The sequence below is a fragment of the Dermochelys coriacea genome, chromosome 2 (assembly GCF_009764565.3).
Source record: "Dermochelys coriacea isolate rDerCor1 chromosome 2, rDerCor1.pri.v4, whole genome shotgun sequence".
Classification (NCBI taxonomy): domain Eukaryota; kingdom Metazoa; phylum Chordata; order Testudines; family Dermochelyidae; genus Dermochelys; species Dermochelys coriacea.
Window position 1 is genome coordinate 2,140,307 of NC_050069.1, and position 22,056 is coordinate 2,162,362.

A 22,056-nucleotide genomic window follows, 5' to 3' on the forward strand; every position below is an offset into this window, starting at 1 on the left:
CAACTGGATACAATTAACTTAGGCTTGAATAGATACTGGGAGTGGATGGGTCATTACACAAAGTAAAACTATTCTCCCATGTTTTATTCCCCCCCCCCCCCCCACACACCACCACCACACACGCACTGTTCCTCAGATGTTCTTGTCAACTGCTGGAAATGGCCCACCTTGATTTTATAACTACAAAAGGTTTCTTAACCCCCCTCCCCCCCGCTCTCCTGCTGGTAATAGCTCATCTTAAGTGATCTCTCCTTGCAGTGTGTAAGATTAAAATCCATTGTTTCATGTTCTGTGTGTGTGTGTGTGTGTGTGTGTGTGTGTGTGTGTGTATAAATCTTCCCACTGTATTTTCCACTGAATGCATCCGATGAAGTGAGCTGTAGCTCACGAAAGCTTATGCTCAAATACATTTGTTAGTCTCGAACGTGCCACAAATACTCTTCTTTTTTGCGAATACAGACTAACACGGCTGCTACTCTGAAACCTGGGATTAGGGTTGGCTTTCACTTGCATAGAGGCTGTGTATGCATTAGGATTTTTTTTGCTAGACTTTCCACTGCTGTCGTGGATGTGGTTGGAGAGTTATTGTAAACAGGGCTCCAGGTGTCTGCTGGTGTTTTAAGCACCATGTTCCTTAACCCAACTGAGAGTAGGTTTTTGCAGCATGAGCATCCAAAAGTATGCACCAGGAGCAAGGTGTAGGAAGAAAGCTAATGTTGGGCCAATTTTTAAAGAGTCAACAGTATAACCAGGGTGATAGGCATTTGATCCTGTGCAAGATAATGGAGCGGCTGTGGGATTTGATTAATAATGACCTAAAGAAGTGTAATGTAATTAATGCAAATCAACATGGGTTTATATAGATACCAGACTAACGTGATATCTTGTTTTGATGAGATAAGACTATTATTCTACTGTACTTAGACTTCTCTCAGGTGTTTGACTTGGTACCTCCCAACGTTCTGATGAAAAAACCCAGAATGATATAAAGTTCACAAGGCATATGTTAAACAGATTAATGGGTGGCCAATGTAATTGTAAACAGGGAATCACCATCAAGCAGATTGTTTGTTTCTAGCAGGGTGCTCAAGGGAACTGTTTTTAGCCCCATGCTATTTAACATTTTTATCAATGATCTGGAAGAATTTGCAGAAGACCCAAATGTTGGTAGAGTGGTAAATCATGAAGAGGACAGGTCACTGACCAGGGTGGATTTGAGTTAAATCAAATTGATTTTAAATCATGATTTAAATAGTCTTCCTGTCTAGTGTTTTAATCATGGATTTCTACCTAAAAGTGCATTCTTGTTGGTTGTTATAACCTTAATACATATTCTTCACAACTCAGAGAGAGATGTAGGTTTCATTTTTAGAAGGTACACACTATAGATTTTTAAAGTGATTATTTTGAAAACTTTTCAGATTAGTTTTACAGCTATATCAGAAAATGAATGATTGTTTGGTTATTTCATTTACCAAAGGTAATTGAAGCAGATAGTTCATCTCCCAATGACTTCATAAATATCTCCAGTTCAACAGGTTAATCATTAATATTTGAAGGATTTTCTTGCCATCCTGTATTAGGAGGAGAACATCACCAGACGTTTAAATTGTTTTATTTAACTAAAACAACAATGTTAAATATTCTGGATCTTTTCCTTCAACAGCAAACATATAATATTTTAAGAAAAAAGCATATGTCCCTCGCTTCTCACATTTATCTCCGGACTTCTTCTCCTTGTCCAGCTCTATTCTGCCCCCAACAATCTTCTATTCATTGAACTTTTTGAAACTTTGCACTTTTAAAGAGAGGTAAGGGATTGACTCTGTACACACATTTGCAGAGGAACAATAGAGTTGAGGTCTGTTATTTCTCGCCTCTATTTATTTATTTTTATTTTAAAACATTTTTGCTGTTGACAAGCATGTTATCTCTGGAGAGACAAATCCACAGTTTGAGAACTGCTAAACTAAATCTCTGATATCTTCTAGACTGAGCACTGAGTCCCATTGGGTAGATAGAAAGATTAACCTACATAATCTATACAGAAGCCCCTGGAACCCCATAAGATTGGGTCCCTAATCCATGAACTATTGGAACTCCATTTTCAAAACTTTTTTCTTAAACATTACATGAATATATTGTCTCAAACTATAGAATTAAAATTTATAATCCCTATTCCATCAGGATGATATATTTGAGCTATAATGTATCTTAATTAAAACTACCTTTGGATTGCTTTTTTCCTCAAAAAAGCATTTTATCAAAAAAAATCTGATTGATTTATTTATTTTAAATCATTGACTTTTATCCACCCTGTTACTGACACAGAGCAATCTGGATTACTTGATAAACTGGAGGCAAGCACACAATATGTGATTTAATAGGCTAAATGGCAATGTCTGCATCTAGGAACAAAGACAGAAGGCCATGTTTACAGGATGGGGGAATTGTATTCTGGGAAGCAGGGACTCTGGAAAAGATTTGGGGGTCATGGTGGACAATCAGCTGAATATGAGCTCCCAGTGTGACACTGTGGCCAAAAAGGCTAACATGAGAACAGCCATACTGAGTCAGACCTGTGGTTCTAACCCAATATCCTGTCTTCTGACAGTAATCGGGGTCTCAGTGCACTAATGTAGCAATGTTACCCAAGTATCTTTTCTGTGCTTGAGGCCGCAGCGTCTCGTCTGCAACATTCTCAGTATTTGTTAGGTTTTTTCCCCTGATGGTGGTTTCCTGCGGTAGCACCTGTCATAGTAAGGGGAAGTCTGCTTTTGTCCAGACTGATGCTGCCTCCCTGCCCTGCAGTAGCCATTCTCACAGTCTGTCCGAGACCAGGTTTGTAGGTGCTGTGTGACTCTCCCCGATCCTGGGGTTGACAGTTGAGGCAGTGCTCCTGTAATCTGAACCAGGATGTGGCATATGGCTTGGTTTGTTTTTGACCCTCCCCCGATGGTGCTGCTGAGCGATTGTGTGAGTTCTCTTTCCTGCTTCAGCCCCTGTTGAGCCAGGGACCAAACTAGTCCCAGACCAGTGTGAATGTTTGTGGTCACTAGAGCTCTGGTGCTTCCTGCTGAGTTAGCTTCCTCTCCACCTGGAAGTCTGTCCTCTCCTCCCCTCCACAGGGGCTCGTTCCTTTCTTCTCCTGGCCCGAGCTCCATGGGCACCATTAAGAAGAGTTTAGGTAGGCAGGCACTGCTGGGAAATGCAGGATTTCCCCCCATCGGGGACTGATAGGGTGTCTGCACCCACGTGAGTCTGAAGACACTGGACTGGGGGAATCCAAGGGGTCAGAAGGAAGAATTGGAGTTTGTTTTCTGCCCTGGCTTGGCCCCTTTGTAGGTAGCAGCTGTCACAGTAAGGGGAGTCTGCGAGAGTTCCCAATCCCACCTTGGGAGGCCGTATTAGCTGCTGGGGCAGCCAGCGTTGGTGTGGGGCAGGGAGCTGTCGAGTGTTTGCTGCGTCCTGGAGTGTCTGCACTGAGGCCATCTGTGGCCCCCTGTAATGCTGGGGCTGGAGGCTGGCTGTTCCTTGCAGGGTCCCTGGGGCTGAGGCTCCACTGGGGATGTCTGGGGGAGCAGGCTCAGGATTGTGTGGCTAACGCTGAGGCTGTCCCTCAGATGGCTGCTCAGCATGTCAGTGCACCTAGCATGTGCCTGTGCTAATCCCCTCTGGGTTATGTCAGGGAAAGAACATCCAGCAGCCTCTGTCCGGGAGCAGCTGACCTCCCTTTGACCTTGCTGGGCGGAGGGGTTCCCTAGCCTGGCGCTTCTCCTCTGTTGCTCACTTCCGTCCCTGGAGCCTGGGATGGACTCTGCTACCTAGCTACTGTCTGTTAGCAGCTGGCCCTGAGTCCCCTCCATGCTCCCAGGGACCCTTCCACAAGGGCTTATCTCCCCGGCTCCTATCTGAAACCAAATTGGCTCCCTGTGTCTGGGGCAGTGGCATGTCCGGGCCTCCCAGAGTAGTCCTGTGAAGGAACACTGCTTCCCGAGAGCCCTGGCATGTCCCTGCTGCTGCTTGTTTACAACCTCTCCTGTTACAGGCCAGGATGGTGCAACAGGTCCCAGCTGGAGAGAGGGTGGGGCACGGAGCTCTTGAGCAGGGACTTCTCCTTTGTAGCCAGCAAAGATTTTAGGGATCCCCTCACTGAGTCCGGCACAGTCTATATACTTCAGACATAGCCCGTCCAGGGTGAAACTGCCCTAGATGGAAATAGGTCTCTGTCTGGCAGCACTGTAGAGTGAGACCCAGAGCCCTCTCCAGCTGCCATCTCAACCAAATATCCTTAGGAATGTGTCCTTAAAGGCCCCATAGGGAGCGAATTCTGGAGCCAAGACCCTTTGCTGGGGCTGCCCTGTCACCTCCAGGAGCATTTTGGCTGGTTACAGCTGGAGTCAAACTGGGGACAGAGCACTGGGGGCAGCAAGGCTGGGGGCCTCCATCAGAGACACCCCCACGGGGTGAGGATGGCCACTGCTCTTCCCACTGCGCCAGGCGCTGCGGGCAGCGGGCAAGGGCCAGACATGGCACCAGTTGGGGGATGGGGAGGTGAGTCAGCTATTGGGAGCGGGGGCAGGGTGCATGGATGGGGGATGGGGCAATCATAGAATATCAGGATTGGAACGGATCTCAGGAGGTCATCTGGTCCAACCCCAAATAAATCATCCGAGCCAGGGCTTTGTCGAGCCTGACCTTAAAAACCTTCTAAGGAAGGAAATTCCACCACCTCCCTAGGGAACCAATTCCAGTGCTTCACCACCCTCCTAGTGAAAAAGTTTTTCCTAATATCCAACCTAAACCTCCCCCACTGCAACTTGAGACCATTATTGCTTGTTCTGCAATGTGTGGGGGGGGGGTGCATGTGGGGCAGTGAGGGGCAGGATGCATGGACAGCAGGGGGAGGTGCATGGGGGGGCAGGGTGAATGAGGGCAGGGTGCACCAACGTCAGGGTGGAGAAAATAGGGGCATGATGTATGGGTCTCTGAAAATCTGGGCACTGCAAGGGGGCTGGATGCATGGACAGCAGTGTGGTTCATGGGCACTGTCAAAGTTCCTTCCCCACTCTGAACTCTAGGGTACAGATGTGGGGATCTGCATGAAAGACCCTCTAAGCTTATTCTTACCAGCTTAGGTTAAAAACTTCCCCAAGGTACAAGCTTTGCCTTGTCCTTGAACCCTATGCTGCCACCACCAAGCATCTTAAAAAAAGAACAGGGAAAGAGCCCACTTGGAGACGTCTTCCCCCAAATATCCTCCCAAGCCCTACACCCCCTTTCCTGGGGAAGGCTTGATAAAAATCCTCACCAATTGGTACAGGTGAACACAGACCCAAACCCTTTGATTTTTTCATTGTTTTTAAGATCCATCAAGTTCTTAAAAGAAGAATTTTAATTAAAGAAAAGGTAAAGAATCATCTCTGTAAAAATCAGGATGGTAAATACCTTACAGGGTAATCAGATTCAAAACACAGAGAATCCCTCTAGGCAAAACCTTAAGTTACCTAAAGACACAAAAACAGGAATATACATTCCCTCCAGCACAGCTTATTTTACAAGCAATTAAACAAAAGAAAATCTAACGCATTTTCTAGCTAGATTACTTCCTAACTTTTTACAGGAGTTCTGAGCTGCGTTCCTGATCTGTTCCTGGCAAAAGCATCACACAGACAGACAGACCCTTTGTTCCCTCCACTCCAGATTTGAAAGTATCTTGTCTCCTCATTGGTCATTTTGGTCAGGTGCCAGCGAGGTTATCTTAGCTTCTTAACCTTTTACAGGTAAAAGGGTTTTGCCTCTGGCCAGGAGGGATTTAAAGGTGGTTACCCTTCCCTTTATATTTATGATGGGCACCAAGGTGCTGAAGGGGGTGTGGAGAAGCTGGAGACAGGGATGGAGGTGCTGCTGAGTGTATAAAGATGGAAGTTGGGGAGCTGGGTGTATGGCAGTGGTTTTCAAACTTTTTTCTGGTGACCCAGTTGAAGAAAATTGTTGATGTCTGTGACCCAACAGAGCTGGGGATGAGGGGTTTGGGAGGAGCTCAGGGTTGGGGTGTGGGGGTGAAGACTGCAGGGTAAGGCTGGGAATGAGGGGCTCAGGGTGTGGGAGGGGGTCAGGGCTCTGGGCTGGGGGTGCAGGCTCTGGGGTGGGGTGAGGGCTGAGAAATTTGGGGTGCAGGATGGGGCTCTGGGTTTGGGAGGGACTTAGAGCTGGGGTAGGGGGTTGGGGCATGGGCTAACCTCAGTGGCATAGTGGGGGTGCTAAGGCAGGCTTCCTGGCACTGCGGACCATGCTGTGCCCCGGAAGCGACTGGCAGCAGGTCTGGCTTCTAGGTGGAGGCACACAAGCAGCTCTGCGTGGCTCTTGCCCACAGGCACCGACATCTTTTTCCCCCTCTTCCCCCAGCAGAGCTGGTGCTCAGGGTGGGAACAACGCACGGGAACAGCGACTTTTAACCGCCCGGTTGGCAGGGCTGACCAGAGCCAATGCGACCCAGTGCCTTACATTTTGCGACCCAGTACTGGGTTGCAACCCGCAGTTTGAAAACCACTGGTGTATGGGAATCAGGGGTCAGTGCAGGGGTGGGGGGACTAATCTTTGAGGCAGAGTGTGGATGCATACAGGGGCCCTTTTTGGGACTGTGAACAAGGGGATGTTCTTGCGTGTGAACAGCAACTGGGGGCACCAGGGAGGCGGCTGATGCAGATAGTGAATGGGGGCTGCTGGGGCGGTTACATGATTGGCAAAGTGATTCCTTCAAATCAGTTTCTTCATTCTTTTGTGGTGATATTGGGGTAGGGGTGAGCATGGGGAGGTTCACTGTGCCTTTGAATTTGCAGGGCTGGTTGTGAGAACCCTCTCCCTGAGGGTCCTAGTGCAGGTAGTGTCTAGGCACAGGAAGCTGTTCTTGTGCTAAATCCTGCTGCCCTGCTTTGTACATGGGATGGGTGCGTACTTGGGACCCGGTGTGCACCTGGCCAGGGCAGGAATGTTAGCTGGTGGTTCAGCCATGATGAAAACACTGTCCTCGGTTTGTGCCCGGCGGTCACTTGGGTTGGTCTGTTGGGTATGGAGGTGAATTTGTTTAGCTGCAATGCTGCCCCTATAGAGAATAATAAAAGGACCTTTCACCTCAGAGAGGAGGAAACTCCTTTATATGGAAGTGTGGTGCTTTTAAAACAGGGAGAACTTGTCATGAAATTACCTGTTCTGTTGGCCACTGTCAGAAGACAGGATACTGGGCTAGATGGACCTTTGGTCTGACCCATATAGATGTTCTTATATTGGAGTGTTGGGTGGAACAGGTCCCCCTTGCTGAGCGGTTCAGAGCTAGCTTCACAGAGCAGACTGTTGCTGAACTGGGGGAAATGATTCCCTGTGGGTTGGGGTGGGAGAACTGGCCTTTGGGTCTGAAGGGGGAATGTATAGCAGCTCCCCCCCCCCCCCGCCCCGTGGACTGTAAGCTCTAGGTGCTGGCGAGGAGCCCATTGCTAGGGGGTGGGAATGAGGTTGGCAAACTGGTGTGAGGGTGGATGTGGAGAGCTGCAGGTCAGCTTGCCCTTTGCAGGAAATGGTACATCAGTCACCTGAGAGTGGGATACAGCAGTGTGCGATGGGGTTAGCCTGGGAGGCTGCCTGGCTCCTTCCTAGGAATGTGAGATCTGTTCTTGTTCTCCCCACTTAGCAGGGCTCTGCCTCCTGACCTCTCCTGCCCCTCCCTGTCTCTGTGTTGGCTTATCACCTCCCCGCCAGACTAGCTAAACCCATTCCACGCTGCAGGGGCTGGGATCACCAGGAATCAGGGCTGTTCTCACGTCTCCAGTCTTGCTGGGCTGCTCTTGGGATGGGCAGCTGATGGAACCTGTTTCTCTGTGCTAGGTAGTACCAGCTTTGCAGCAGATGTTGCACTGAGAGTCGCTCTGCAGCCGAAGGTGGGACAATGAAGCTGTTAGAGAACTCAAGTTTTGAAGCAATAAACTCTCAGCTGACAGTGGAGACGGGAGATGCTCACATCATTGGCAGGTGAGTGTTGTCAAAGCTTCCTTCTGTGATTCCCCAGGGACTTGAGCCACCTCTTCCCGTGCCCTTCCTGTGGTGCAGACAAGCTTGATAGCTCTGGCAGTGAGATCCATTCAGCTGTGGAGCAGACCCTGCCAGGAGCACCACACACACACACACACACACCCCCCCCCCAGCCAGGTGAAACACTTGAAGCTAGCATGGCCAAGGCACTAGGCACCATACTGACATGGGTGAGGTGGGAGAGCATCGAATGGGTGCAGTCCAGGTAATTGCCGCTCACGTGTGTGGGGGGGGGGGGGTATGGACTACATAGACTTTACAGGCCTTTGCTCTCTGCCTTTGCCCAGCTGTCTGTGAAGTTCCAACCTGCCATGGGCTTTACAGTCTCAGGGCACACACAGCTCAGCTGTTCGCTTCCAGGCTCTGTGCGGTCACCTTAGGGAGTGTCCCCTCAGCTCCCATGGACAGTCCCATCTACCAGAATTGCTTCTGCTCTAAATGGCTTGGCAGGTGGAGTGAGTGGGAAGAGGAGCGAGTCAGGCTGTGTGTACTAACCCCACCTTGCATGCATGCTGCAGTGCCTCTGGGCTGAGCCTTCCATCTCCGGCTAGGCGGATCCCAGATGTCGGAACAAAAGGCTACTGCTGTGCTCCCCAGTCCTAAGCGCCTCTGCCTCCCTAAGTGTTGCTGTTTGCCCGGGAGGTCCTGCTCCTGTCAGAGGATGGCTGGGAAGGAGGAGGCAGGGCTCATCCAGCACTTGCTCTCCAGGCATGTTTACAGGAGTCATTAAAAAGCAGTGATGTGAGACTCTTGGCAGGGCCTCTCACCACTTAGCCTGGGAGAGTGGCTGAAAGTTGCTCCAAGGCCACTCAGCTGAGGACTCACTGGCCATTGGATCAGCAGAGGGAAGCCTGAGCACCTGTAGCCCCGGGGTGTCTTCTTTCTGAGCCCCATCTAGCTGTGGGAGTGGGGAAGGCAGGGCAGAGCTGCCAGTCCATCTCCTCTCCAAGCCTATGAACAGTGACTTGGGTCCTAGATACAGGCTGTGACTCTTGTTTTTGCCAGTGGGTGCTCACTGCTCTCTGCCCCCTCCCCACTGTGCAAGTGGTGGGCAGGGCCTCGGGGAAGAGGCCAAGTAGGGGTGGGGCCTCATGGCAGAGCATGGGCAAAGTGGGGAGCAGGACCACAGTCCAGGGGCTGGGGTCCGCAAAAGATTAATTCAGCCCTGCTGTGGGTGCAGAGCACTCACTATTTTTTTTTAAGTGGGTGCTTGATCCCTAGAGCACCCATGGGGTCGGCACTGATGGTCCTAGATACTTGTGCTGCAGAAACTTCCACCCAAGTGAAAGCTGTGGGTATGTAGTGTAGGGGTGGGGAGAGGTCAGCTCCTGTGGGCTCCCAAGCTCTGCTTCTCGTGCTGTCACTGGCCCTCTCCAGTGGGTGGAGCAATGCGCTTACCCTCAGCCTGGCGTCCATGCTGTGAAGAGACGTCTGCTCTCAAGGCAGGATGTTCTGAGCTGCAAGAATGGAGCCGGTTGGCCAATGGCTTCTGTTCTTGGGCAGCTGCACAAGTGTGACCAGGCTGAGACACTGGCTGGACCAGCCTGTACTCATCACACCCCCGTCAGCTGTGGAGCATGAGCTATGCAAGGCCTGTGCTGGGACAGTGATGTTGTGGAACAGGAGAAGGTGTTGGCAGTTCTTTGGGCCCAGCAGGGGCTCGTCCGTACAGAAGCCTAGGGCATCTAGGCTAGTCGGCATCTCCATTGTAGACTGCTGGGATGGAGCAGCCGGACCACAGCTCCGTATGGGCTTTTCCCCGGTCAGTGCTGCGTGCCCAAGAGGGTTAGCTTGAGGACAGGAGATTGCCCCTTGCCCACAGCTAGCAGGAGTCTGACAGTGACATGCCCCTTTGTTTGGCTGGCAGGCTAGCGTTGCTTCCCCATCAATTGCTCACTGGTGCAAGCAAAGAGCTAGGAGTCAGGACTCCTGGGTTCCATCGCCAGTCCTGACCTTGGTTCGCTCTGGGGCTTGGTGATTCCCTTTCTCTCTGGACTGAGGAGGACTCCAGCCAGGGGGTGAGCTGAGCAAACTTCAGGAGACCATTTGGGGAGTTTCCTGAATTGGCGTTCCAGGGTTTGGGCTTTGTTTGAAAGCCGTAGTTGGCCAGGAATGTGATGTTTGGGCGTTGAGCTCTGATAGACTGTGGGTCTGGCTGGCATTGCCCAGCAGGGTGGGTTTGCTCAGAGTCTCCATCACAGTCTGTTTCTGACTATGGCTTGGCTGCTCACATGTGAGGCCCCAGCCCAGGCTCGGGCCGTGTCTGTATTGGAGCACGCACCAATGAAATGAAACTTGATCTTGCTGCATCATGCAGAACCCTAACCCGTGTTTAGGGCACTTTAAATGGCATTGAAACCCGGTTAGCTTGACCCAGTCAGTTGCTGTTTTCGCTGACTGATAGAGGCAAAGCTGAAGTGAATCTGTTTCCCAGCTCGTCCAGGCATGGGGTGGGGGGTGCTCCACACGCGCTCTGCCTAGCTTTAGCATTAGTTTAGCATTGGGCTTTTCAAGCACTTCACAAAGAGCTGGCATTCTTGGCTGATAGCAGCTAGAGAAGGGCAAAGTGGTCAAGAGGGTGCTGCAGACATTCCCCAGAATGTGCCCCAATCCCTACTTCTTTTTCAGTGTGACCATGGGGCTAGCAGCACTCATGCCTCCTGCAGTGTAGGCTGCTGCTGTCCTTCAGGAAGCATGATTGCGTACATCTGTTCCAGCCGATTGTGGGGGCCATGGGAGCTGGACAGGACCATGTCTGTCTTCTCTGCCTCTGTCGGGGCTGCTGGTGGAACACGTGCTGCAGAGTTGGGAGGGAGAAAGCCCTGCTCTGGGCTGGGTCTCCTGCCCTTCCTGAAAGGCTTAGTCTGTGTGGATTTAGTTTGTGAACTGAGGGCACAGTCTGAGTCGGGGTTTGCAAACCATCTTGCATCCTTCCTGCAAGCCCCAGTAGCACACTTCCTGCTCTCGTGCTCACCTCCTGGGCAGCGTCTGGGAGCCCTGGCAGGGCCTGGGTGTAACTTCTGACTGGAGGCTGCCGTTACTGGGGCCTTGTCACCCTGCTCTCGTGATGCTGTTAGTGTCCGCAGCTCATTCGCAGGAGAGCCAGAAGGTGGGGTCTGCCCAGGGTTTCTAGGGGGGCCTATAGAAATGTGTCCATAAACAGATGACAGTGGGCATGTCTGCCTAACAACCTTCCCCCACCCCTCTTGAGCCCAGACACCACAGTCTGGAAGTGACAAGAATCAGAAGTGAAACTTTTACTAGCCTGTTGTCACACAGGATAGAAAGGCAAACAGGAAGGAGTGGCGTGTCAGGGCCAGGGACATGTGATGTGTGACTGATCTCGGTGTTGGCAGCCCTGACAGCGGCATGTCTCCAAGGCTATGTCTACGTGACAGCTGCTACAACGGCACAGTTAGAGCACTGCAACTGTGCCCGCCATGCCCTGGCATAAACATGTCAGTGGAGTTAATCCACCTCTGACAGGTGGTAGCTAGGTCGATGGAAGAATTCTTCCAGGTCCTGACCAGGAGTTAGGCTGACCTAACTACGGCACGCCGGGCACAAAAGCTTCACAGCCCAGAGCGATGTCGCTAAGATGATCACAGGGAGCTATGGGATGCCTCCTTGCCACTCATTCACCTTTGAGCTGAACCTGGGGAATGGGACCCACAAGATCTCCCAGGGGCCCTGCCCAGCACGTCTGCTCTGTTGCACCAGGAACTGATGGGTCAGTGGCAATGGCTGGTCAGTCATCGTCCCCCTCAACCAGAGGAAACGCTGGCTAGTTGCCAGCACAGAGGGACTGAGCCCGTTGTGGGAGGTGTGTGCAAGGGGGGCCTCAGTCCGGGGGCAGCGTGGCCATCAAATCATTTCCGGCACTGGCTGGGGAGCCCTTTTCTGACAACGGTACTGGCAGCAGGTGAACTCCCTGGTACAGGCAGAACCCTACTTTGATCAGGATGCTGCAGTGATTAGCTGGGTTTCCTGCCCCTTCTTCTGTACCCTTGGTGAGGCAGGTCAGGAGCAGGGGAAGGGGAGGGAGGGCACATAGGAGATCCTTAGAACAGCTCGTGGGCATGTTCCTGGTCAGAGTTTGTGGAGAAAGTTTGCTGGATCCTCTTCAGCCCACCTCTCCTCCCTCCCCCATGCACGCTCCAGCCAGTTCTGCAGGGTGTTGTGGTGGTCACATTTAAATTTCTCTGAAACAGGAGTCCCTGTAGCTCTGGGCGGAGGCGGGACAGCCTGGTGGAGAACGTTAGGCTGCCTTGGGGATTCCCAAAATCCCTGTCTCTGTGCTGGACATGTCTCCACTCCTGTTGGCCTGTCCCTTCTCAGCACTCAGTGCCAGTGTTGTGAAGGGTGATCTCTGTCTGCGCTGGGGCTGGGCACCCAGTGCTGCTCCTCCACTCCTCGCTTGTCATGCTTGCTCTGAGGAGCAGGCGTGGGCCTGGGGGCCTGCTGCACTGGTCCCCGGCGGGCCTCACACATGGTGTTGTCTCTCTGCAGGATTGAGAGTTACTCGTGTAAGATGGCAGGCGATGACAAGCACATGTTTAAGCAGTTCTGCCAGGAGGGCCAGCCACATGTGCTTGAAGCCCTGTCACCCCCTCAGACCACGGGAATCAGCCCCAGCAGGTACGTCAGCCCTCCACTCTGGGCCGGGGGCTGGGCGGCATGGGACTTCTGCATGCTTCAGTGGGGCCTCGCACAGGAGGTAGCCATGGGCTGGAGCCAGAGCCCTCTGAGAGAAGGGGAATGGGGGCTTGGCCTCGGGATGCCCCATGCATTGCGGCTGGCCTTGCCCCAGTGTGGACAGGCAGCCTGGGGTTAGTGCTCTCTGTTCCTGACCCTCTGGGGCTGAGATGCAGCAGTGCATGCTGGGACAGGTGATCTCCCAGGCCAGCCTCTGTGCAGGTGAGGTGCTCTGGCATGCCAGGCTGCACGTTCTAGCTGCCCCTGGATTAGGTGGGTGCGTGTGCATTTGGTTGGGGCTGTCTGGCACGTCCCCACTGGGAAGTGTCCCTGCCCACTTGCCCATCCTCAGGTGTGTCTGAGCCCTGTTCTGGGTTCTGGCAATATCCCTGGGGCTGAAGCCGGTTTCCGCAGGATTCCGGTCCTGGGGTGTGGGGTGGGGCTGCCGGGGGCCTCCCTCCAGTGTGTTGCCTCTGGGCAGCTGGTAGCAGCTGCCCGCCTAGCTGTCTTGTGTGTGTGCAGGCTCAGTAAGAGTCAGAGTGGAGACGAGGAGGGGCCCCTGAGCGACAAGTGCAGCCGCAAGACTCTCTTCTACCTGATCGCTACCCTCAACGAGTCCTTCCGGCCCGACTATGACTTCAGTGCTGCCAAGAGCCACGAGTTCAGCAGGGAGCCGAGCCTCAACTGGGTACGGGATGGGCTCCCTCCAACGCTGCACAGAAGCCAGCTACGGACGGTGGCTGGAGTCAGTGCTCCTTGCCATGGAGTTTGGCAGGGACCTTCTGAGAGCAGCCAAGACAGGGCTCCCTCCAGCTCCCCAGGGACCCAGCCAGTGGGGTTTAGGCCCACTTCTGAGGCCCACCTGCTCCGAGAGGGGCTGCAGCCAGACCCTTCCCCAGGAGATGCTCTACCACCTCCAGACCCACCCTCCAGTGAGACACCCTCCCCTTCTCAGCTCCAGTGGCTGAGAGGCAGAGCTCCATCCTGACTGAGCAGAGGGTGCCCAGAGCTGTGCCTGCTGGCGGGAGGCCTCCTTCCTCGGCCTGCGGCAATGCGCCCTTTACAGCTGCACATGGCTCCCCTGAAGCTGTCTGGGGAGTCTTTTGAACTGGTGCCTGTGGGATCCTGTGGCAGGTCCAACCACCCCAACCTCTGCTTCTATTGCCCCACAATGCATTTCTGTGTTTCTCCTGCTTCTCCCCACGTTTTCCTGAATCTAACGCTGGGTGCCCATTGGTCTGCATCTGTTCCACACACACACTTCTGTTTTTCCTCCCATCCCAAGAGTACCCTTGCAGCAGCTTCCCCTTCATGGAAAGGGCTGTGCGACAAGTGAGGGCTTTGCCAAAGCTGTTAGCTTATTGCTTCCAGTGTGTGCCATGGGAAACAATGGCTCCTTCCCGCTCAGAGGAGTGAGCCTTTGGGCAGGGCTGGATTAACTCTCCTGTGGGCTCGGGGCTATTAGATTTTGTGGGGCCCCTGTATACAAGTCTCTTTCCTAATTTTAAAACAAAATGATCACAATTATGGCATCAAGGCTATTAACGCTATACTAAACTTGCCTTTTAATTACTGTAAAGGTGTTCTGTGGTTACATTTCAGTCTTAAAACATGTAGAATATAGTTAAGTTAATTCAAAATAGCCTAACAGAACAGCTGTTATATTAGTTTTTCTGGGAGGGAGTTTGGGTGCAGGAGGGGGCTCCAGGCTGTGGCATAGTGTTGGGGTGCAGATGAGGGTGAGGAATACAGGCTCTGGGAGGGAGTTTGGTGCAGGAGGGGATTCTGACCTGGGGCAGGGAGCTGGGGTGCAGACTCCGGCTGGGAGGCACTTACCACAGGCGGCTCCTGGCCAGTGGCACAGCAGGGCGCAGGCAGGCTGCTTGTGTGCTGTGGCCCCACGCTTCTCCTGGAAGCAGCTGGTTGCTGGCACGTCTCTGCGCACCCCTGGGGGGTGGGGGACAGCATAGTGTGCTGCCTGCAAGCGCTGCCCCTGCAGTTCCCATTGGCCAGTTCCCAGAAAAAGGGAGCAGCAGGAACAGTGCTGGGGACAGGGGCAGCACACGGAGCTGCCTGCACCCCTAGGGGCTGCAGAGATGTGCCAGCAGCCAGCCGCTTCTGGGAGCAGCATGGGGCCACAGCACGCAGGCAGCCTGCCTGAGCCCTGTTGTGCCCCTGGACAACTTTAGCAGCCTGGAGATCACGATCGACTGGCAGAGGCTCCAGGATCGACCAGTCAATCGCGATTGACAGGTTGGTGAGCACTGAATTATGGATTTAATTTTGTGGGGCCCCCTTTAGCCCGAGGCCCTGGGCTGCAGCCCCTAAAGCCTCTGCATTAATCCGGCCCTGCCCTCGGGGCCAGCCCGTGTTCCAAACCCACCCTTCCAGACTCTCTGGACACTCCCATCTGGCCTCCCCAGAGCAGAGGAGTTGGGCCCTGTCCCAGGCATCGTGGACACAGCACAGGGTCCCTGGCAGGGGGGCTGCCTGCTTCCCTCTGGAAAGCTGCAGGGTCCTGACTCCTTTGTGTCTTGGTCTCCTCCAGGTGGTGAATGCTGTGAATTGTAGCTTATTCTCAGCGGTCCGGGAGGACTTCAAAGCCCTGAAGCCTCACTTATGGGATGCTGTGGATGAAGAAATCTGTCTCTCGGAGTGTGACATCTACAGGTCTGTTCTGCCTGCTCCGCATAGGGCAGCCCCACGCCCTGGAGCAGCCAGGCCATGCGCCACTGGGGAGTACAGAGCAGGGGCTCTTCCTCAATGCTGGGCCAATGTAGTGTGGCCAGTAATGGATCTGGGGAACGTCCTACTGATTCTGGCCTGGCCTGCCTGTAGGGGTCCCTTTGCCAAGGCAGATAAAAGGGACGATCCCATACCTTCCTCTTCCCACCCTGGGCATACCATGAGCTTGCTGCTAAGGTAACTGACTGCCTCACTCCTGGCTCTGCCTGGGGCTGCTGGCCCGGTGGGCTAACAGCCTGCCTCCGTTTCTCCCTGCACCACATTGCTCCTGGCACCCGCCTGCCTTGTGGGTTGTGCTGGGTTGGCAGCTGGGTCATTACCATTTGTACTGCGCTCTGACCACCAGATGTCAAGGGTCGGTTCTGCTCTGTCACGCTGGTGTCAGGCCAGAGTCAGCAGCGTGCCTGGACTGAGGTGAGAGTCTGGGTGTTGGGAGCCCTTTTTGCACAGGCAGCTCTAAGCAGGGTGTTTCTCACCCCTCCATTGGTTTTGCAGCTACAACCCAGACCTGGACTCGGACCCCTTCGGCGAGGAGGGCAGCCTCTGGTCCTTCAACTACTTCTTCTACAATAAGAGGCTGAAGAGGATTGTCTTCTTCACCTGCCGCTCCATCAGGTGCTGCAGGACCATGGGGAAGTGTGACCTGTCTGAAAGCAGTGCCTCCTGCTGGGGCACCCCCAGCAGTGCCCTGAGCTAGAGCTGCACTGTGCCTAAGTTCCCTGTCAACTGTGTGGCTGTGCAGCAGCCTATTAAATGCCACGCAGGCGCTCGGGGAACCTACCCAGCTGGGACCTGCTGGGGGAGGGGCGCCCCTCCTCTGGCCCCAACCTAGCCTGGCCCCCAACCATCTGCAGCTGGGGAGGGGTGCCTATCTCACGTCCCCAGCCCTGGAGCTGCCATGGCAGGGAGAGGCACCCCTGCCCAGGTGCTGCTGGGGGGAGTCCTCTCTCCCCACCGTAGCCCTGGGGCAGCCTGCACCCCAAACCCCCCATCCCTGGCCCCACCCCAGAGTCCGCACCACCAGCTGGAACCCTCTGCCCCAGCCCTGGGTTCAGAGTGTGGGAGGGGGCTCCTCGGCCCCTCCCCTGCCACATGAATTTTGTTATGTGCACCAATATGAAGGTGATGTGTCACACACTACCTCCATATAGGTGCACATAACAAAATTCATTCCGCACGTGGGTGGGAAAACTTAGAGGGAACCCAGAGCAGCCAGGTCCCTTCAATCTGCCCGCAGCATACAGCTTTGCTTCCAAACTGACGTACAAACTGGATGGGAGCCGCGGCCTCCAGGCAGAGGGGAGCCGTCCGCCTGGCAGCCTGAACCTCCCTCTCCAAATGGTGTGGGCGCTCGGCCTCCCACAGGGAGGGTCCCTGCAGCCAGCCCCTCCTCACTCTGGCTGCTGGGGGGTTGAGTTGGCTGGATTGAGAGCCCTTGCTCAGCGTAGGCAGGATTCGTAACAGGAGGCCAGTGCCTTAGACTGGTGCCGATGGGGCTGTGCCTTAGCTGTGGGGAGCTGGCTGATGCTCACTGCTGCCCTTTGTCTCTCCAGTGGGTCCACATACCCTCGCTCGGAGTCAGGGAACGAGCTGGACATGGATCTCGGTGAAGAAGACCAGGAGGGGAGCGTGGATGCCTATGACAAGGAAAGCAGCAATATCGAGGAGGACAGGTGTGTGAGCTCGGCTGGCAGGGACGTGCCGAGTGGGGTGGGATCCTGGCTGTCCCCTGCCCACAAAGCGTGACTGTACCCATGACTCTCCAGCCCGTCTGTGTGATGGGAACAGAGCTTCTAGCCCTGGTGGGCACTGGGAGCACGGGGCCTGGCCCTGTTGAATTGAAACTTGTGAAGGTGTCACCCCTTCTGAGAGGGACTCGAGGCTGCCTGGCCATGGCCAATCTCTGTGGAGCCCCAGCTGGCGTGCGCCTGGGGTGGGGTGCTCAGCTCTGAGCTGCAGCCGGCTGTGCTCCCCTGAAGCATGTTGGGCAGATCTGTGACAGCTGTGCTTGTTTGCAGGGTGCAGGTTATCTGCATGTGAGTGTCCACATGAGCTCCAAGAAGTACTCAGCCCTGCTGAGCCAGCCTTCCAGTCTCCAGTCCAACAGCATTGAGGATGGGCCAGCCCTGGCCGCTACGTGAACTACCCCATGCACAGAGCCTGCAGCACTGCTCTGCTCTTCAGCGCTGGGGGCTCCAGAGTGCCCCAGCTCCTGCCCCACAGCACTGCATGTGGAAAGCAGCTGGTGCTTCTGGGCTGCAGATATCCTCCAGCTGCAGGTGCTGCCCGAGAGCCTGTTCCCTCCAGACAGGTGCTGCATGATTGGTCAGCAGAGGCCGCTCTCATTGCCGGCCTGGGCTCCAGCTTGCCAGATGTTTGTGCAGGGCCTTTGAGATGCTTCAGTGCACTTTAGGAATTGATCTGCTGGCTGCATTGATGTCCTGCTCCTGCTGGCTCTGAAGCAGGGCAGGCTGCTCCTCGGGCACTTTTCTTTACCGATGGCAACCCAGCAAACTCCGTCCGGCCATAGCAGTGGCAGGGCAGGGCATCCTCACATCCTGGATCTCCTCTTTCAGAACTGTTGGTGACCCGCCCGTCCCCCCACATCACTGGCCTGCTCCCTGTTTTTTGGGCGGGAGGGAGGTTGCTTGGCTCCTGCTCACCTCACAGGCTCAGTTTGCTCTTTTCCAAGGCTGTAGCAGCCAACTTGTGGCCCGATGCTGAGCGCTGTGCAAAGGAACTGGCTGGGAGAGCGAGCTGAGGCCAGAGGGACTGATTGATGGTTGATTGGTTTGTTTGTTTGTTTTTAAACCACAGATGACTTTTGGCATCAGCTGTGCTAGAGCTGGGCAAGAGCAGGGGCGGGGCGGAGGTGGCTGCCAGGAGCCAGCTCCACTCTCCGGGAGGGCTGCAGAGCCTGTTTTCCTCTTGTTGGCAGCTCAGCCCTGTAGGCTCTGACTCGTGCTCTGGCTTAACTGCATCCTCCCCTCTGTCCCCCATGGCTGGTTCCACAGCAGTGGCCCTCCTAGTGCAGGCTGCTGGGCCCAATGCCAGGATGAGTATACACTGTCCCAGGACCATAGCAGGACTGGGGTGCAGAGCTGCCTGCTCTTCATGGGCACTGGATCATATGAGGGGGGGGAACCTGGCACTAGCATGGTGTCCGCAGAGGGCGGCAGCACCAGGCCTAGCTCCCTGCAGCTCCTCCTCTGGCCTCGCTCGCCCTGGCAGGGTGCACCGGGATAGCTGGTGTAGTGCCAACCCCTAGTGGAGATGTGCTGGCAGAGGATCTGGGCCCAACTTCTCTGCTGCAGGGGAAAGGTGGAGAGGGGCTAGCCCAGCACAGTCAGGACCTCTACCTCTCAGCCAGCCGGGGAGGGCTCCAGGAGCTTGCCTGTGGAGCTGCACCCCGCTAGCCTCAGGCCTGCGGAGGCACCTGTAGCAGCCCCAAGTTCTGCTGCTGGACCATGCACCAGCCTCGTCCACCTGAGCCTGCTCGTCACCCAGCCGCCTTCACCGCCGGAATCTGCCCCAGGAACGGATTGGTGCCGCAGAGGCTCTGGGATGAGCCATAGCTTTCCCTACAGCTAGAGGACAGTGTGGGGTTGCCAGCTGTCCCCACAGCCTCCCCTTCGCTGTGGGGCATTGTCCCTTCACCCATCCCCCATCGGCATTTGCTCTAAGGCAAGCTTGTCACATCTGCCCAGCTCAGTGCTTTAAGGGCCAGCAGGTGCCTGTACATCAGTGCTGGCAGGAGCTGTCTTGGCAGCAACAATCTGCCTCCGTGGGTGTGCCCAGGGGCCTTGCTGGCCTGTGGAGGATGGGGGAAGGGGAACCTTATGGTCAAAGCACCCTGTTTTACCCACCTGTGGCCTAAGGAGGCTGCTCTCCCTAGCGCTGGGCGCCATGGCTATAACCTTCTACCCTGGAGCAGGGAGCCCATGTGCGTTGAGCATCTCTGCTAAAGCACTGCAGCCGCAGCTAGGCTCTGGCTGGAGCTCGCAGCATTGGGGGCTCCTTGGCAGGGGGTCATCAGCCTCTGATCTGTGCCATGGCTGGCCAGCGGGGTGAAGGGCACCCTGGTAGCTTGGACTCCTGCCAGATGCTCAGCATGGGCTGCGTGGGAGTCTCTGCAGTGGTGCCAGGGCAGAGAGCTGGTGAGCGCAGCAAGCTCCACAGCATTACTCAGTCTGGACAAATGTGACCCGTATCCATGGTTGAGATGGGGCCCTGGCCAGGAACCATGGGACCCGATCCCAGCCCAGCTACCGAAGACCTGGCATTCCCGCTCCTGCCTTTGCCCCTATGTTCACTGGCCCAAGTGGTTCATAGCCGGCCTCTTGGCAGGGAGCCCCTGCTCCAAGGGGAGGGCACAGCTGCTGTCCCCCTGCGCTGCTTCAAGAATTTGTGCCTCTAATCTCCTGCATGGGTGGGTGGGGAGCTGGGGCCAGTTTCATGTTTGTCCCTGTGAGGTTTGACTTTACTGCATAGCAATGTATCGTTACACCAATAAAGTTTATCTGTGACTGATGCCCCTTCCTTTAGAGAATTCATCCTGTCCAGGGGGCTGGGAGAGGGAGCCTCTGCGGGGGGCAGGGGCCGTACCCCAACGGTGCTGGCCATTCAGCGTTCCTGCTGCTCTTCCAGCTGGGGAAACGGCAGCAACGCAGGCAGGGCTGGCTCCTCTTTGGCCATCTCTCAGCCTGCTCGAGTGTCCCTTCTGCACTCACTAACCCCACCCAGGCCTGCGCAGCCCCTTCCCCCGCACGTGCTCGGGGGCCTTTGGAGAGTCGACCTGAATGCTCAATTGCACCATGTCCTCCCGTTCACCTGGGTCCTGCCTCGTGTGTTTGGACTTCTGCAGACGCTGCCTTGGGCTGCTCTCCCCTTTCTACCATTTACTTGTAGCTGGGAGCCCCAGGGCCCCGTTTGCGAGGTGTTGTGCAACCAGACCAGAGCTTGCAGTTTATGTGTAAAACAAGCTGCCAGCGGGAGCTGGCCAGGTGCCAAAGTAGAAGCACCCACAGCCAGGCAGTGGGCTCACACCCCCGGAGCCCAACCATTGTCAAGGTTTGGCACCAGCGCACCAGGAGGGCTGGGGCGGGGACAGTGAGGTAGGTTTGCAGTCTGGGGCAGGGCAGCAGTGGAGAAAGCACAAAGGGAGCTTGTTTGCAAATGTTAATTCTCTCTTTCTCTGCCCCCCTCCCCCCCCCCCGCCAAGCTGCTTCTCTGGTCAGTCCCTCCTATGTGCCAGTATGGAGTGCGCTGCACCTGCCTATGCTGTAGTGGTAGTGTGTGTGTGGGGGGGGGGGGGGTGAGATAAGGAAAGTGGGCTGCTCAGCAGAGGAGGGGGGGGTTGGGAAGTGCAGGGGATGGGGTGACCAGCTGGGGGCAATTAGGGGGACAGATCTAGGCAGTGGTCTCAAGGCACAGCAAGCTCTGCAAGTGCAACCAGCTTGATGCCAGGTAGATACGATCCAGCCCCCATGCTCCTAGCACAGGCCCCTGGGGGTTCTAAGCCCCTTGGCAGCTGGTGTCTGCCCAGGATGGGACTGCCTGGTGCGCGCTGGGGGCTTGAGTCCAGGATGGGGCGTCCACTCTGTGGGCTCCAGGCTGGTCGTGGAAGCTGTGATGGGAGCAGCGCAGGGGGCAGGGGCCTGGTAGCTGGCTCTGATGCTCTCCTTGCTGGCTGTGGGGCGGGAGGAGCTGGGTGGGCGGGAAGGTGGTGTCTGATAGCTGGGGACTTTCCTTGTCCTTGGATGATCTCTCTCCCTGAGGCATGGCGGTGGCAGCCTGCCGCTACTGGGGGCTGGGCTCGGTGCTGCCAGCCCCCACTCCCCAGGACAGTCTGCGGCTGCAGGTGGGGATCTCCTGGGTGTGGGGTGTTTCCCTGGGGTGCTGGAGGCCTGAGAGTAGCTGTGCAAGCCAGGCCCTGGCATGTCATCGATTCTACAGCCAGAAGGGACGGTTGTGATCATTGCTGTTCATACAGCCGCTGCCTCGCACAGGCCCTGGGCCAGCCCTGAATCAGTTCCTGCTTCACGTCCCATAGCGGCCGAGGCCTCTCTCCCCTGCCCCGGGGCGGCCACTGTCTCCTCAGAGGGCTGCTGCCCCGGCTCACAGGGAGGGGGTGAAAGGCGCTGGACCGAGGGCCAGATTCCTGTTACAATGGCAGCCGGGGACTGGGACTGGTAGGAAGTCAGGGCTGCGTGGCCTCCACCCGGTTCCTCAGCAGGTCTCCACTGATACCAGCGAGAGGCCTTCAGTCCCGGGTCCCCGGGCGCCACCCTGGAGCTGCTCCCTGCGAAGCCAGGCGGGACTCTGGGGAGTCTCCTCTCTGGGAGCAGCCTGTCTGCAGGACACACAGCTCACCCGGCTTCCCCCTTCCTGGGTCTGACCCCAGAGCATTCAGCATCCTCTGCCCCACCGTGTGCTTCCCACAGCCAGTCCGCCCAGGCGGGGTCCTGGGGGGGCCAGAGGGTCCTGCCCCCCAACTCCGCAGTCAGACGGGACTCTCAGCCAGCCAGGAAA

At 55.5% G+C, this 22,056-nt stretch overlaps 2 protein-coding genes across 3 annotated transcripts in view; both read left to right on the plus strand.

Moving 5' to 3' along the window:
- Window positions 1-7,856: 7,856 nt before the first annotated feature.
- MAF1 (MAF1 homolog, negative regulator of RNA polymerase III) lies at window positions 7,857-20,055 on the plus strand. Of its 2 annotated transcripts, none has more exons than XM_038392852.2 (7): window positions 7,857-8,025; window positions 12,595-12,723; window positions 13,284-13,468; window positions 15,329-15,450; window positions 16,021-16,140; window positions 17,079-17,198; window positions 17,544-20,055. In XM_038392852.2, the coding sequence occupies exons 1-7, from the start codon at window positions 8,007-8,009 to the stop codon at window positions 17,563-17,565; spliced, it is 717 nt and encodes a 238-aa protein (XP_038248780.1). In that variant the 5' UTR covers window positions 7,857-8,006; the 3' UTR covers window positions 17,566-20,055. The 2 variants fall into 2 exon arrangements, with proteins under 2 accessions (XP_038248780.1, XP_038248779.1); XM_038392851.2 differs by having other exon boundaries at window positions 13,303-13,468.
- Window positions 20,056-21,304: 1,249 nt separating this feature from the next.
- WDR97 (WD repeat domain 97) overlaps window positions 21,305-22,056 on the plus strand; it is a 60,926-nt gene continuing 60,174 nt past the window's right edge. Inside the window, exon 1 of the mRNA XM_043509849.1 lies at window positions 21,305-21,385. Within this exon, the coding sequence (XP_043365784.1) occupies window positions 21,305-21,385 (81 nt within the window). The remainder of the gene's footprint in view (window positions 21,386-22,056) is intronic.

What these genes read in the sequence shown, in the direction of transcription:
- MAF1 (XM_038392851.2), top strand. Translation starts at nt 7,943, where the DNA reads ATGAAGCTGTTAGAGAACTCAAGTTTTGAAGCAATAAACTCTCAGCTG. An exon ending in GATGCTCACATCATTGGCAG is followed by an intron (nt 8,026 to 12,594) that starts GTGAGTGTTGTC and finishes GTCTCTCTGCAG; the next exon opens with GATTGAGAGTTACTCGTGTA. An exon ending in GGGAGCCGAGCCTCAACTGG is followed by an intron (nt 13,469 to 15,328) that starts GTACGGGATGGG and finishes GGTCTCCTCCAG; the next exon opens with GTGGTGAATGCTGTGAATTG.